Below are 15,081 nucleotides of genomic sequence, written 5' to 3' on the forward strand. Positions count from 1 at the left end.
CCACAGTAATACGCCTCATGCACGTGTCCGTGCGATCCCCAACGTTTGCACCAGTCATCTGGGAGCGTGCAAATGGGCTTCTGTACAGTCCTGTTTCTACCATTATTCATCATAACGTGCAGTCGATTTGCAGTCTAATAATACTAGTAACGCTTATAATCAGTTATTAAAGTGCTGCTTAAACTTCTGTCAGTCACTAGAATTTGATTTCCCCACGTGAGCCCTGATGATGCAGGATGACAACTGCCAAAAAACTGTCCAATCAGCAAGTTACCTGTCAGTCAGTATAATTTCATGTTTACTCCTCTGGTTCGTTTGTAAAAAGTCAGTGTGAACAGGAACCGGACCAGAATTAAATGCATCATGTTGTCCATTGGTCCAGACCAAATGAACCAAACTACAGGTGTGAAATCACCCTTAATCATCATCATCATCAACACATAGGTACAGACACCATAGTATGAGAAATGAGTTTAGTTTTCAAAACAACTTCATTCTTTGCATGTATGACGTAACGGTGAAGCATTTTTACAGAAAGTAAAGTCTCAGTTGGTGTTTGGTGGTTATTCAGACAGCAGGAAGCTACTGATGGGCAGAAAAGCGAGAGTGGGCAGAAACAACAAAGGCGATTCTTGTGGGATTCAGTTATAGGACAGACCAGTAAGGTACATACTGGTGCAGAGAGGCAGATGGTGGCTATAAAGCTCTCCCTTTCTTCTTCTTACTAAAATAGCGGTGCAGCAGAAATCATAGTAAAAACATGTTTCTAACCGAAGACTACACTATTCCACTGCTATAATGCAGTTCCTCTGGTGCTGAAGTGTTGAATCAGAAATCAGCTTTATCTATTGTAGAGCGAAGATGAAAGTACAGGAAGGAATTAGCAATATTTCCATCAAGAAAATTGCCCCAGGTTTATTACTAAAAAGCTTAAACGGATAGTTTGGGTGTTTTGAAGTGGGGTTGTATGAGGTACCTATCCATAGTCAGTGTATTACTTACAGTGGATAACTGTAATACTATATATATATATATATATATATAGTACTGTAATACTGTGGGTGTGCCAGCCGTCATCTACTGTAGGTAATACACTGACTATGGATAAGTGCCTCATACAACCTCACTTCAAAACGCCCAACTATCCCTTTAAGGTCTATTTATTACAAAGAACCTTAATGAAGGTCAGCTGCCTCAACATGAGGAGAGTGATGACAGTTTTTATAGAATTTATAGAGTAATCTGATCGGCCAAAGATGTGACGCAGCTGTGCTTATATAGTTGTTATTTGAGTTTATTACCCTTTTTTCTTGTTTTGTTCTCTTGTGCATGTTGTACTTGTTGTATAGTTGCTATAGCAACTATAATCTCGTACATTTGTAACCTTTGCAGAAGCCCATTACACATGTTAGGTTGCTCTTTTCTGTTGTTATGGCTACTTTGCTGCTGCAGACAATACTTAGTTCTTCCTCGTACCTGGCTGCACCGTCACTGTAATCATTCATAAGAGTATTATCTGTGTGGAAATCAGAATGTGTTTTCATCTCTTTCTGCACAGGATCAGAAAGAAAATGAGAATCCTCATTCATCACTGTTATCATGTCATGATCTCCATCTGCTTTCAAGACTCCTGGTTTGTCTTTTTAATGAGCCGGCCACTAGGTGGAGTGAGAGGTCAGTACCAGTATCCTTCATTCAGATGGTATTTATGATGTATACTGTATACATATATATATATATATATATAACAGGACATCTACTTTAGGCAGCATGCAGCCCAACAAGGAGAAATGTTCTCCTACTACTTAAGTGATGCAATCTCCTCAGACCTGATTCTTCACTACTCATTTCTCCTCTGAGGAGCCATACTCTCCTGACTGTCTGTGACAGTTGCCTGAGGGGAGAACAAAACAGTCTTTCTAATCAGCTAATCAGCTGTTGAGATGGAGCAGCGAAGAGGAGGAGGAGGCCAGAAGAGGATGGGAAGAGCTTTGATCTGCCATTTGTTTTTTTCCCTCCTCCATACTTCCGTCTGTTTTTGCCGTCGCTCACTTCCTACAATCTTTCAAGCCCTTAGAAATAAAGAGATGAGTTTCTTAAAGTTTCTCCTTTGATGTCTCCTCTTTCTTGCTTGTCTGTCTTTTCTGACTCTCTAAACGTCTTATGTTATACGGCTCGCTTCTCTTCTTCTCTCTTGCCTCATTCCGTCTGTTTTTTTTCTCTTGGCTCTCGCCCTTCTTTTCTTTCCTCACTCGACACAGTCAAGCAGATATGAATAATTCACTTTGATGAACAGAACTGCAGAGTGTGCAGGCCTAGTGTATATTAGACTATGCATTTGCCTGGGAGGACCATATGGGGTGCTCATTCACTTTAAATGTGCACCACATGTGTGTTTAGTATGTATGTGCGGTTCTACATATTTAAATAGTTCAGGTGCTGCCTGTTGCCTCAGCAGCTTGTCACCGTCCTGACCTCCCCACAACTCACCTTATTGGTCAGCAGTGGCTTGATCTCAGTCAGCTGTACATCCTGCAGCTCATCCATCTTCCTGTCTCGTCACTGTAAACCACTCTGTCCAAGAAGAAAAAGAGAAAAAATTATACTCCCAAATAATAAGCATAAGTAGATAGGAAAGCAAAATTGTACATTGTGAGACCTTTTCTTATTATCAATTAATATGTTGATTCTTTTTTCAATTACTTGATTAACTGTTTTAGACCAGTGGTTCTTAAGCCCAGATACACCAAACCGACATCAAAGAACTAACGGCAACGAAGACCTGACTGTTGCGTCGCCTCACGTCTTGGCTAAAAGCTGAACTTGAACACACCGCAAAGACTACAGCCAACGGCCAACTAGCGTGTACCTTCTGCGCCTGCGTGAGAAGAAATAACGCTCCACACCATCAGGTGGCGGTAGTCTGCACTCGTCATTCAAAAAGGGAAACCGGAAGACCGATAACGGTGGATATACAAGCCGTTGTTATGATACATAGATGAAATAAATCAGCGTTTGCCAACCATTTGCACACCACTCTCGCTCACCACTTAGCTTCATTCCAGATGGCAATGTTGCTGTGAAAATATCTGTGTATTGTAATGATCAGATGAGATGAAGATGATGAGAAGAGTCTTCTGTGTCCTCTTTATTTTACTTGTTTGCTTTTCTCTTCTCGTGCACTAATTCGCTTACAGTAAGCTGAACAGCCAATCAGAGTGATTTTTTTCCACAGAAGGGCTCCGCCGCGGATTCAAAAAAAGCCTACGACACGGGCAGACTAGAGCCAACAGTGCGACACACCATAAAAACTAGGGCGACAGATGCTTACCGACGGCCCGAAATTGTGTCAGGGCCTTAAAACTGGTGGGCCGAGATCCACTGCAGGGGGTTGGGGTGGGGGATTCATGTTGTGACATAAACAAAAGTATTCTGATGCTAGCAAGGCTATCTTGCTTACATGAATCTTTTCTTACTTTCAATGAAATTCAACTTGGCTCATTTTATTTTTACCAAGTTATTGTTAATGATTGATAAAAATTAAATCTGATTTTGCTGGGGTGGGGGCGGCATGTTTTTTTTTCATCTTCTGAAGAGGGGCATGACAGAAAAAGACTGAGAACCTCTGGTGTAGACTATAAAGTGTCAGAACGTAGAGAAAAATACATAATTTCTCAAAGTCCAAGATGACATATTCAGTCTTTATTCAAAGTCAATGGTTTAAAACAGAGAAAAACTGCAAATTCTCAAGTTTAAGAAACAGGAATCAGGGAATGTTTGGCAGTTCTGCTTGATAAATGACTTAAATAATCAATCGACTAATCCATTCAGAAGTAGGTGCAGTTCATGGCAACATAACCTACTCATCTGATACTGATTGATTAGTATGGGATTGAAGGAGGTGGCAGCAGGCTGACAGTCTCTGTCTCTCTCTAGGGTACCTTGTCTTCTTGACTCCACATTGGCAAACTGTGATATGTATATGATGATACAAGAGCTCTCTGGGAAGAGGATGGAGGACATTTTTTTCTCTATTAGTTCTCCAGAAAAGGTCACACTCCGTCCACACAGGTGGTGTGCAAACATGCATTGCACACACACACAAAGATGGATCAGCCCAGGTTTAACAAGACGCTCTAAAGCCCACCTCATTTGTTTTCCCCTTGAAGCCAGCCGTTTGTCCCTGCACATAATTACTCGACAAGAACACTGACACAAGAGTGTCCCCCTCCCCCACTTTCCCTGAAATGGTACCTCTTCGGCCTTGCCTGTTTGCACAAGGTGAGGACAGGAAGTGGTATTGAATTGCCTGGCTCTGCCCAGGAGAGGCTTCATGTTGCACATAACAGCATATTGGAGCGTCTGCTTCTTCTAGGTCAATGCTTACAAGTAGAAGACAAAGCCGAATTGGCCACAAACAGCCTTGATACAGAGAGATCGCATTTATCAGAACAGATGCACATAATGCATAAAGAAGAAGTAAGGGTGAATGCAACTGAGCAGAGGACTAGCCAATTGGAGGAGTGGTTATAATCACTTCCTGAGTCAGAGCCAACCCCCCTGGAACGACCTTGAGACGCTGGTATCAGATAACCTTCAGGGATGGTTAGTGATGATTGCAGCAGCGGGAGGTACCAGCAACAATGACGTCACGCTATATCTTTGTTACCAGCAGTTTTATCCTCTGATTGCCTAACAAAGGTCTGAACAGACAGCTGCCTGTTGACGCATGAATCTGGACAGAGGTCATACTGCTCTGGCAACAGATGCCTAGAAACAACCAGGGAAGCAGATGGGTACAACTGAGCACAATCCTCAAATTACATAAAAACAGTCAGGAAAAAAATGTAGAAACATAGAGTGTTGGAAGTAGTCAGCCATCAGCATGGGGAGTGAAAACATGCCCAGCTAAATCCCTGCTGACAAATCCGGCTCAATGGTGGAACTAAATAATATTTAGACAAGTGAACGAGGAAAAAAAGAAAAACAAATGCTCTGCATGCTTGAGCGGATTGAGCGGAACAATCCAACATTTCCTCAGGCTGTCACAGAAAGTGGGATGGAGGCAAAAGCTGCTTTAATTGCGAACAGGCTAGCCGGGTAATCGAGGTGTTAAGGGAGACGGGGTCAGGGTGAGCTTAAACCAACTGACAGACTGACTGGGTGGCTTTCACAGCCCAACCGCATTGGGTTGCTTAAACTGGGTTATAGGGCTGGGACGGTACACCCATCTCCAGATTCGATACTATCACGATACTTGGGTGCCGATTCGATATGCATTGCGATTCAAAAATTTGATTTATTGGGATTTTTGTTTACTTTTTTAGCACTAGACCATGGGAAAAAGTTGAATCATACACTTCTAGGGACTTTTATTTTGGAAAATATCTAAATTATTACAGTAAAAATGTTTGATTTTCAGCATGTATGTAGTCAGAGATGTCCTGAAGACAAATATATCAGTCATTGTCAGGCATTATTTTTTATTTTATTTCCAGCAACCCAAAAATCAAAGAATAAAGACATTTCCCTCATAAATGAGTGTTATTTCTTTTATATTTATAAGGGGCATGTGATGTTTTATACTTCTGGTGAATATAATCCAATCAATCTTATTTCCATATATGTATTCTGTATATACAGTTCCCTTTGTTAACACCTTATTTAAAAAATCAGACATAGTCACACGTTTGTACTTCGGCTAACTTCGCCAAGTCTGTCACTGGCTCTCCCGTCAGCTCCGTTCTCTTTATACATCCATGGTCAGCTCCATCGAAGCCGTTTGAATGTATTTAACATAAATGTCAGTATATGGGTGCTCTACAGTTGTAGCGTCAGCTGATTTGACCGCATGTTACCGTGATACGATAACCTTCCTGTCCATGAAAGAGTTAGCATGCAGCTTTAGCCGTGATGTCTAGCTCTGCTTTTCCTGGCAATGTTTGAAACTCAAAGTGTTTCCATACTTTACTGTATGTGTAGTGTTTACCACTTTGGATTTAAAATGTGAAGGTGCAGGTCGTATCCATGCGGACCCTTCGCCATTTTGTCTTGTTGCGGTTTGTTTTGGTGATGGATACAGAACGTATATAGCGTCACGTTACTCAGACTACAACAATAAAAGCGGTAACTTCCTTCTACCTCTTCATAGACTCAAACGAGGCAACTATATCGATTCTGGCATTAAAACATTGATTTCAAAAATCACAAACGGGCACCTGGGTTAGCTCAGTTGGTAGAGCGGGCGTCCATGTATTAAGGCTTGGTCCTGACCGCGGCGGCCCGGGTTCGAATCCGGCCTGTGGCCCTTTCCGCATCCACTCTCTCTCTCCCCCCTTTCACGACTCTATCTACTGTCCTGTCTGGAATGGAAAAATGCCCCCAAAAAAATAACTTTTAAAAAAAGAAAAAAAAAAGAAAGAAAAAAATCACAAACAATCGCGATACATAGGTGAATAGATTTTTTACCCACCCCTACTGGGTTATCCGGGCAACTAACTCCCATCACTCTGTGCTTCTTCCTTGGTTTCCACTAGAAAGAAAGATGTGTCTCATGGGGGCTCTAGTAGATCTCAGACCGCCTTAACCTTGCACCAAATCACTTGAAAGACCACTAAATCCCATTTAGCAACATGCACCACCATCATCACCCTTTCCTACCTACTCCATGCCTGCTCTACCGTTCAGCATGCGCAGCTGTTGCCATAGAGACAAAGCTCGATGTTTATTCTAAGCTGGGCTAGCCCCAAGGGACAGATGTGAGGCAAGGGGAATAAATAGTGCTAGAAATGAGTAGAATTGACAAAGAGAAGCTCAAAACATGTGCTTACAGCAGCGTTTATAATCACAGGGCCTCAAATGAGCCATTGCAGACCGCCTAGATATGACAGCAAAGCTTTGCGTAATTGGAATAGAAAATCAGGAAAAGTAGTCCCAGGTGACGGGAGGGAAATTCCATTTGCAATATGTGCAGCGAGCTTCGTCCCATTTTCCCACCACACCATTAAAGTGGATGAGGTTGGGAGGATCGAGAAAGCCGATGATGTAGAACAAGTCCCTGTAGCCTCGACAGCAGGACTGTCTGTTGTGTCGGATCGCTCTCACAAATGGTTTCCCTGACATCAGTATCTGTTTTACTCAGCTCTTCCGCCTGCAGATGAGTAACACACAAATTGTATGCTGGCTCTCACACATGATTTCCCTCATCTGTTCTTCAGGTCCATTTCCCTCCACAGCGTGTAGCTGCCAGCAGGGCCTCATCTCGGCGCTAAATATAATGCCACGCAGCGAGTGACAGGGCGGCTGTGCTGGGTGACCTGACGGCAGCAGAAACAAACGGTGTCAGAGGAAAACCACATGAGGCCCTTTCTACGCAGCAAAGGTCAACCTTCACTACAGCTTGGTGTCAGCGCTGTCTTTGGGAGACCGAGAAGTCTGACACAATTACTTGTAGCAAAGACATGTTGAAATATGTCAGCTTAATAAACGGATAACTTATTTAGCATCCCTCTCTCTCTTGCTGGCAAACACTTGCTACCCACCTCACACACATCATCCGATCTCTACGGCTATAAGAAGAGAGGGCATGCCTCGACTTTAATGCTGAGGTGCAGGTGCCAGAGCGCATGCATGTGTGGACAGAGGCGTGCGCCAAAACACCTACTGTAGAAATATGGTGTCTCTGCCAACACAAAGGAGTCCTGTAGCTGCCATGTCAGCAGACGGCGCCGAGTGATCGATGAACAAATCCCCTCGTCCTCCTCCTCCTCCCACTTTTCCTCCCTCCCTCCCACATCTTCCTCCTCCTCCTCCTCTCTGTGCACTCTCTCCCTGTCTTTGTCTATCCATCTCCATCTCACCTTGGGCCGTCAGGAAGTCTAGGCAGGCTGGCATGATGGACGACCGAGAGCCCAGCTGTGATGCTGACCCTCCCTTAAGCCCCTTCAATTAGTCCTCTTTCCTCTCGATCGCCATGGCAACCGTGACTTCTGATGTACTTGTTGCCATCATCATTCACATCATGGCCGTGCATCGACTCTGACCTCCATTGGCTTCAGGTTGACCGAGGTGAATGTCACCGCGGTGACCTCATATTAACCTACCTCTTGGTCTCTATGGAGACCCTGACTCAGCCATCAGGCGTATTGCCATGGTGATATAAAGCAGAAATCCTCGACTGTCCACACAATGTCACCCTGTGCATTGGGGAGAGCTTTACAGCAAATATTTATATGAAACTCAATCTGCCACAGAAAATAAAACTGTACAAAGTGTGATAAAAAGGGCTTAAGCTTGATTTCGAAAAAAACAGTCGTCATCTTTTATCCCTCCTCGACATCAACTCGACATTCAACACCACATTATGACTGTAGCTGCCCAGCCTCTGTTTGCAGTGGCAACAGTTCAAGACAGAACCAGTGTGTCCCAATTCAGGGGCTGGGTTCTCCAAAGTCTGCATTTCTAGACTGAAGCACATCATAACGAGCCAACGAGGCCTTTCCCAAATAAGCCTTCTGTTGCCCAAATTTGAAGAAAACAATTCTACTGTTTGCTCCTGTTAACAAACTAGAAATTACATTAAAAATTAAAGTTATATCAGTGGACAACCTCCGGATCTGAGAAATGAAGCCAATGTGGAAGTGTCTTAAATTTGCATTCTTTCTAATAGCCAGTAATAATAACCTATTCTCACTTGATTTATTACCTCAGTAAACATTGTAAACATGAGTTTATGGTCTTAATTAGTCTTCTTCAATACAGCATGATGTTATTTTAGTGAATTACGGTCCCGTTTAGAGTCAAATAGACCATAAAGCAGGGTATGCTATAGGACGTGGTGACCTTGTGATTGACAGGTCGCTACCACGGAGTTGTCTTTGATTTTACAAACCTTTCACGGTGTGTTTGCAGTTCGTGAAAGTTAGTTATTATCTTTTGGTCATCTGAAAATGTCTTATTAAGCATTCAGTTGTACTTAGGTCCACCCTCTTGTGCCACTTCTGGTTGCACAAAACTAAGCTGGAGACGGCGAAAAACTAAGATGGCGACGGACAAAATTCCGAACTCAAGGCTTCAAAGCGGCAGTCCACAAACCAGTGGGTGACATCACGGTGACTACGTCCACTTCGTGTATAGTCCGAGTTATATAGATGTTTACATATATTATTATCCTGGTACACTTTTTGCCAGTTGTCCACAATATGTTGAACTATGAACTCCGATATCATGAAATGTTTTTGATCTTTTGAGGATAAATTCCTGATTAAACTTTTTGACATTACAAGTGGACAAAGATCATCCCAATAATAATAGCTTTTCACTTGATAATAGACAGCCTCCCAAAGGAGCAGGTTCAGTCAGGCCCTTTAAAGCCTCCGAAGGACACACCTTAATGGGCTACGTCCATCAAATGATCCTACCTTGATTTGGGGCAAAGCTAATTACCAATTCAATCCCAGCGAGAGGAAGTAGCCTAGTGTCATCTGCCTGTCTGCTTTCTCTGGGAGCCAAATTATCCTAATGACTGTTCCTATCACAGAGGAACACAAGCATGTCTTTCCTCAACTGGAGCCTCAGTCTTCAGTCAGCACTTCACCAGGCATCACATCACAACAGAAAATAGGCCAGCACAAATTCCAGAGATACTACCCGCCTGCCAACCATTCAGACAGCGTAACTTCTATCCTCCCTCCTTGAAGAGTGTTTTGCTGTCAGGGCTACAAACAAGTGAAAACAACTTATCCCTGCACAGTCACCAGTGTGGCGACGCCTTGCTCTTAAGACTTGGGAGACTTTTCCATCCAGGGGGACGTCACAAGAAATTTCTTCCCCCTCAAACTTTTTGTAACCAGGCCAAACCTGTGTTTACCGTTCCCCAGTCTCCAGAGGCAGCAATCCCGCCGGAGTAAAGCTAATGGGCTGTGACAAGGCTCAGTTCCAGATTATTGCTCTAACCCGGGCCGTTTGGTAAGAGAATTAGAAGAGGAAAATCTATTTGTTTGGCATTTTAGTTTTTGAAGTAAATAACAACCTGCGTGATAACAACCAGGATAATTGAACTCTATTCTGTTTTATACTAGAGGCGAGGGGTAAGACAAAGGAGGGAATCTGATCTGGAGTTTGCTCTTTTGTTCTCTATCAAAGAAAAGCTGACCTGTAGTGAAGCACAGAACAGCTCCTGCTGGTACTGTCAGCAAACACACCCACAGCTGAACGAGCACGGAGATGGAGAGCACACACTCACATGCACACACACACAGCTCCCCATGCTTCACGTCTACTTAATTAAATGACAGCTTGCTCTCCTGAGGCTCCATCATCCTCCTTACAGCTCATATGATTCTCTTGACACAAGCTGACAGATGCTTTTTGATTTTCTTCTTCTCCCAATATGGGCTCACAAAAACTATGATGAGACGTTTTCTGATGTCTTTTTTCTGTCACGAATCTATCTTAATAGTCTATTCTTATCAGCCTCAAAATGTGGAACAACACCCACCTCTGGACTTGAAACCAAACTGAAAACACTTCGTTAGGCAGATTCAGTCTTGTGAAGGGCTCATTGTACACTGTAGAGTTTGAACAAAAATGAAAATGCCTTTATGTTACATGGCAATAATTGTTTAAAACGACCAATGCGTTGCGACCGACATATGTCTTCATCAGGGTCATAGTCAGCATTCAGCAGTAACTTGCACACCAATATTGTGTAATGCTTATCAGTAGAGTGGGGGGGTGGTTTCCATCAATGTGCAATCCTATTGGTCCAAAACAAGGAAATGATACATTATCAATAGAGAGCATGGATGTATTAAGAGAACTGGATACAGCGTTGGAGGCCCCGTTCATTCCTATGAAAGTTGCTCAGTGGCGCATGATGCCAAAATAGCTCGACTTCCGGCTGGACAAGTACCCGGATCTTCTGGGGATCTTCTGGCCCATGGAGCAGGCGCAGTAGCGTCCGCTTGGTCACATGGCTTGGTCACGGGTCACAGCCATCACGCTGGCTTGGGTGGGAAGGGGAATTGGCAAGGAGGTGAAAAGAGGAAATGTCACGCGTCATCAACGCATCATATCTTTGGGGTACAACACATGCACAGTAAAATCTGGTCTGCACTCGCAAAAATTGAGCCATTTGCAACGCACGACCGCAGCTCCAAATTACACTGCGCGTGTGTTATACCCCACGACCCGTGTCCCAACCTGTTTCAATAGGCCTTGGGAATTGGAAGTAAGTGAAGGAAGGAAAGGCCGGAATTTTGCACCGCACGACTCATTTTAGAATCGGACCAAATTTCAGCTTTGTCGGGGGTCGTTTGCCGTGCAGTGTACAGGGGGAACCGAGGATCAATTAACTCCATCCCGAGATGAGCACGTTTCTGCCTTGTTAGCATTGTGACCCGTACAGACCTCTGCTAGCAAACAAACTTAACCTGCCTGGGAGCTTTCAAACAAATCTTTATTGACAACTCTCAACAGCTAGAACGGTCCTCAGAGGCCAACGGGACGGTACATGTGAGCACATAAACCGTGAGCTTTGGCTTTACATCGCTAACAATCTACTTGTACAGTAGGAGTAGGAATTACACAACATTTCTAAAATCATACAGTGTATGCCCAGCTGAAATGATCAAAACAAAGATAAATATGATATGAAATATGACAAGTCAAGGTGGACCTAATACTTTCTTATGTGGGTCTACACATGATGAATTCCTCCATCTATAACTATAGCCTGATCCACATTTTTCTATGCATGCCTAAAAACACATATTGACTACAAAATTAAAACCACTTGGTTAGGCAGCTTTGAGACATGATCCTGCTCAGGTGTACCTTCACATAATGGCTGTATACACACAGAGATAGATGCAGATGGCCGCTGAATAGAAGACAAAGCAAAATGGTTGCAAAGACAAAAGGAAATGTAAGATAAGCAACTCAATCTGCCAGAGAAGCTATTTTAAGACAGTTAATAAGAGAAACAAATCTTCCTCCTCAAACACCGACCTCCTTCTCTGATCCTTCCAGGATTAAAAAGGTCTAATAAATGCTAAATACTGCATTACTATAATTGACTCATCCCTTCTTCGGAAACCGAATCTGAAGGCAGACTCACTCAGTCACTTCCACATTTAATATCCTGAGCCTCTGGCCGGCTATAACTCAAAATGCAAGTGATAAAAATGTTGTAGAGGTTGTACTTGGACGGGACACACAGGGACTATATTGCGGGTGCTGCCGCGAAAGTATAACACACACATCCAATGGTGCGTGGGAGGAGAGGGACTCTTGATCTCGTCTTCTGGGTCGTGATATTCATTCATAGTGTTCAGGTCTTTGTCTCCTCAAAACATGTGTCTAATGAACCGCACAACTGCATCGTTTTAATAATGGAAATCCTAAACTGATCGTCCATCACTTGAATTTTTCTGTGTGTGTCTGTGTGGAAAAGCCTGTTTCCATCAGCTAATATTCTCATTGGCACATAGCTGCTACTGCACTGACTGACCTGCCAAAAAGGGGGTCCCCCCCCTCTTACACACACCCAAACCCTGACCTTTTTACTCATGCAGGATTGGGGATAGCCTCTGCACTCACAAATAGACACCCATGTAAACAGACACACAAGCGTCATTGCTAGTTTCAGAATGACGCAGTTGTCATTTTCATGCCCACGTGTAATTAGCAAATGTACTTGCGCCCATCTGTGCGCCCATGGGCATCCTGGTCTTAAAATGAGGTGTGGTCAGGTGCATTGTTGACGCATTGCTTTCTTGAGGCAACAAAATGCAATTGCGCCATTTACCAACAAAAACCTGGTCTAAAGTCTGGCACTGTATTTTCCTGCTATTTAAAGGGTGCATTATTCAGATAGGAAGATGTGTCTACATAGTCTACAAAATGTGTCTACATAGGCGGATTCACAACGCGCATACATCTGTTACACACACAGGGAAGCACAGCAGCTCCCCTCCTCCCAAGTTAAATATAGTGTCAGCACTAGAACAATGTTTTTATTTATGTTAAGGAAAAAACTAAATTCAGGCGGCAGGTGATAATTCAGAATATAATGGAATATAATGAAGTAAGGCTCTCGGGTATTCTGCATTACTCAACCTGCAGCGCGCTCCTCCGATCACTGGCGTGACCGCCGTGACAAGAGAGATCATGGTGCACACACGCCTCTGTGGCATATCCTCTCCTCATCCTTCTGTGTGTGCGAGTGTACCATGGATGTATTAAGAGAACTGGATTCAGCGGTGGAGGCAGGGCCCCGTTCATTCCTATGAAAGTTGCACAGTGGCGCATGATACCAAAATGGCTCGACTTCTGACTTCCCGGATCTTCCGCATTCATTGGGCCAATGGAACAGGCGCAGTAGCGTCCGCTCGTTCACATGGCTCGGTCACGGGGTCACAACCGCCACGGTGTCGTCACAGCTTGTTAACTCCGCCTCCCAGCCCTAGCTCAAGCCCCGGTCTGGGTCTCATTCACATGAATGGGGGGAAATAACTCAAAAATGGAGGCTACTTCAAAGTTATCAGGCCCTCTCCCCCTAAACGGCGGCATTTTGAGGCTGATGGATCCACGCGTTACGCACCGCCTCTCCGGCACTGCTAGTCTGCAAGCCCGTGCGTAAACCGGCTCCGGAGGCTTCCGCTCAGCCGGGCCGAGCCCCCCCCGTGAGTTGTAACAGAAAGCAATAGTTTTCATTATTTATTAATACATGTTCATCATATTTAGCCTACTGCTTACTATCATATAATGAATTTCGATCCCAAGTGCTGCCTGCACCGGTTAAATAGGTTACCAGTGCATTTGCTCATACGCAGTAATATGGAGTTGTTGATGGGACGCACGTGTGCCATGCACTTTAGACCATCCGCTATAGATCGTTTCAATAGGGCCCATAGTCTCAGCCAACTGAATGCACAGTATATTGTATGTACACCCACAGTACCACATATACACTCATACACATCTCTAATCCTGCAAATCCCCTGAGTGCAAGACCCCCCTCATTACTCTCCGAGGGCTTTTAAAGAATTACATTATTCCTTGAGGGGCCACTTTATCTGCTAATGGTTTTATGAGATTAAAGAGCATCATCTAGCTGTATTGATTTACCACCATATATCTATTGGCATCATCAGCATGCTTCACCTCTCACATGAAAACGCACACAGCCAGAGAGGCTTCCTAAATACAGTGCTATGGTTCGTAAAAATTATTTGTCATAACTTCCAGCGGCACACTAAATTTACTGCACTAATACAGACCCAGAGACCAACAGCAGTATTTTCCACTGGTGAAGTAATGTTTCGGACCAGCAAACTGGAAACTCAGTTTATCCATTAGGCCTGTGTCAGACAAGGAAGTGTGGGTGTAGAAGTTATGAATTTTGTATGTGTATGATATGTAAGGCCTTGAGTGTGTGTGTGTGAGGGCAGCTAGGACATGAGTCAGCCCTCCCATGTTCTTCCCTGCTCAGTACATTGTACGATAGCCCCACATTATCTATTTTGGTCTTCATGTAAAAGTAAAGAAGCTGCATATCAATTTTAAGTGAATCTTATGGGTTAATGTGTTTTAATGTGTCTTGTATTGGACTATAAACTAAGACTGGACAATTAACCAAAATGTACCCTAAATTTACTCATAAAGCAATTTTTAACTGAAGGTTTGTCTGAATGCCATCTAACTATAAAGCGAGGAAACTCTGTCTGTCTGTCCTTCCCATATCTTGAGAACCGCTCATCTGATCGATTTCACACTTGGCTGGTGTATTGCTGGGGACCCAGGGGAGTGCAGTGTCGAATGTGCCCTCAAACTTAGCTCAAATGCTGTGGGCAGGGCTTATATTACAAAAAAAAATGTGATGCCCAACGGTGCAAGCAGCACTTCTAGGAACAAAGCAAATCGGCCCGTTCCGGACGGGCAATCTTTAGGGTGTAATTCATTTAATATTCTCCTGTTAGGGTGGAATAACTTACAGCTTAACAATTTTTATAGTATATGGTGACCTCAGGTTATTTCCCATAGATATATATATATAGATGCCGCATTGGCCTTTACACA

The 15,081-nt window shown here is 43.6% G+C and overlaps 1 protein-coding gene across 2 annotated transcripts in view; it reads right to left on the bottom strand.

The window, feature by feature from the left end:
• The window catches only part of LOC141782513 (protein NDRG3-like), a 48,558-nt gene that overhangs the window by 24,910 nt on the left and 8,567 nt on the right, over positions 1–15,081 (bottom strand). For both annotated transcript variants that reach the window (XM_074659134.1, XM_074659059.1), the window contains exon 2: positions 2,491–2,574. In XM_074659134.1, coding sequence (XP_074515235.1) covers positions 2,491–2,547 — 57 coding nt within the window. In that variant the 5' untranslated portion in view covers positions 2,548–2,574. The remainder of the gene's footprint in view (positions 1–2,490; positions 2,575–15,081) is intronic.

Source organism: Sebastes fasciatus, chromosome 1 (assembly GCF_043250625.1).
Source record: "Sebastes fasciatus isolate fSebFas1 chromosome 1, fSebFas1.pri, whole genome shotgun sequence".
In the NCBI taxonomy this organism is placed as follows: Eukaryota; Metazoa; Chordata; class Actinopteri; order Perciformes; family Sebastidae; genus Sebastes; species Sebastes fasciatus.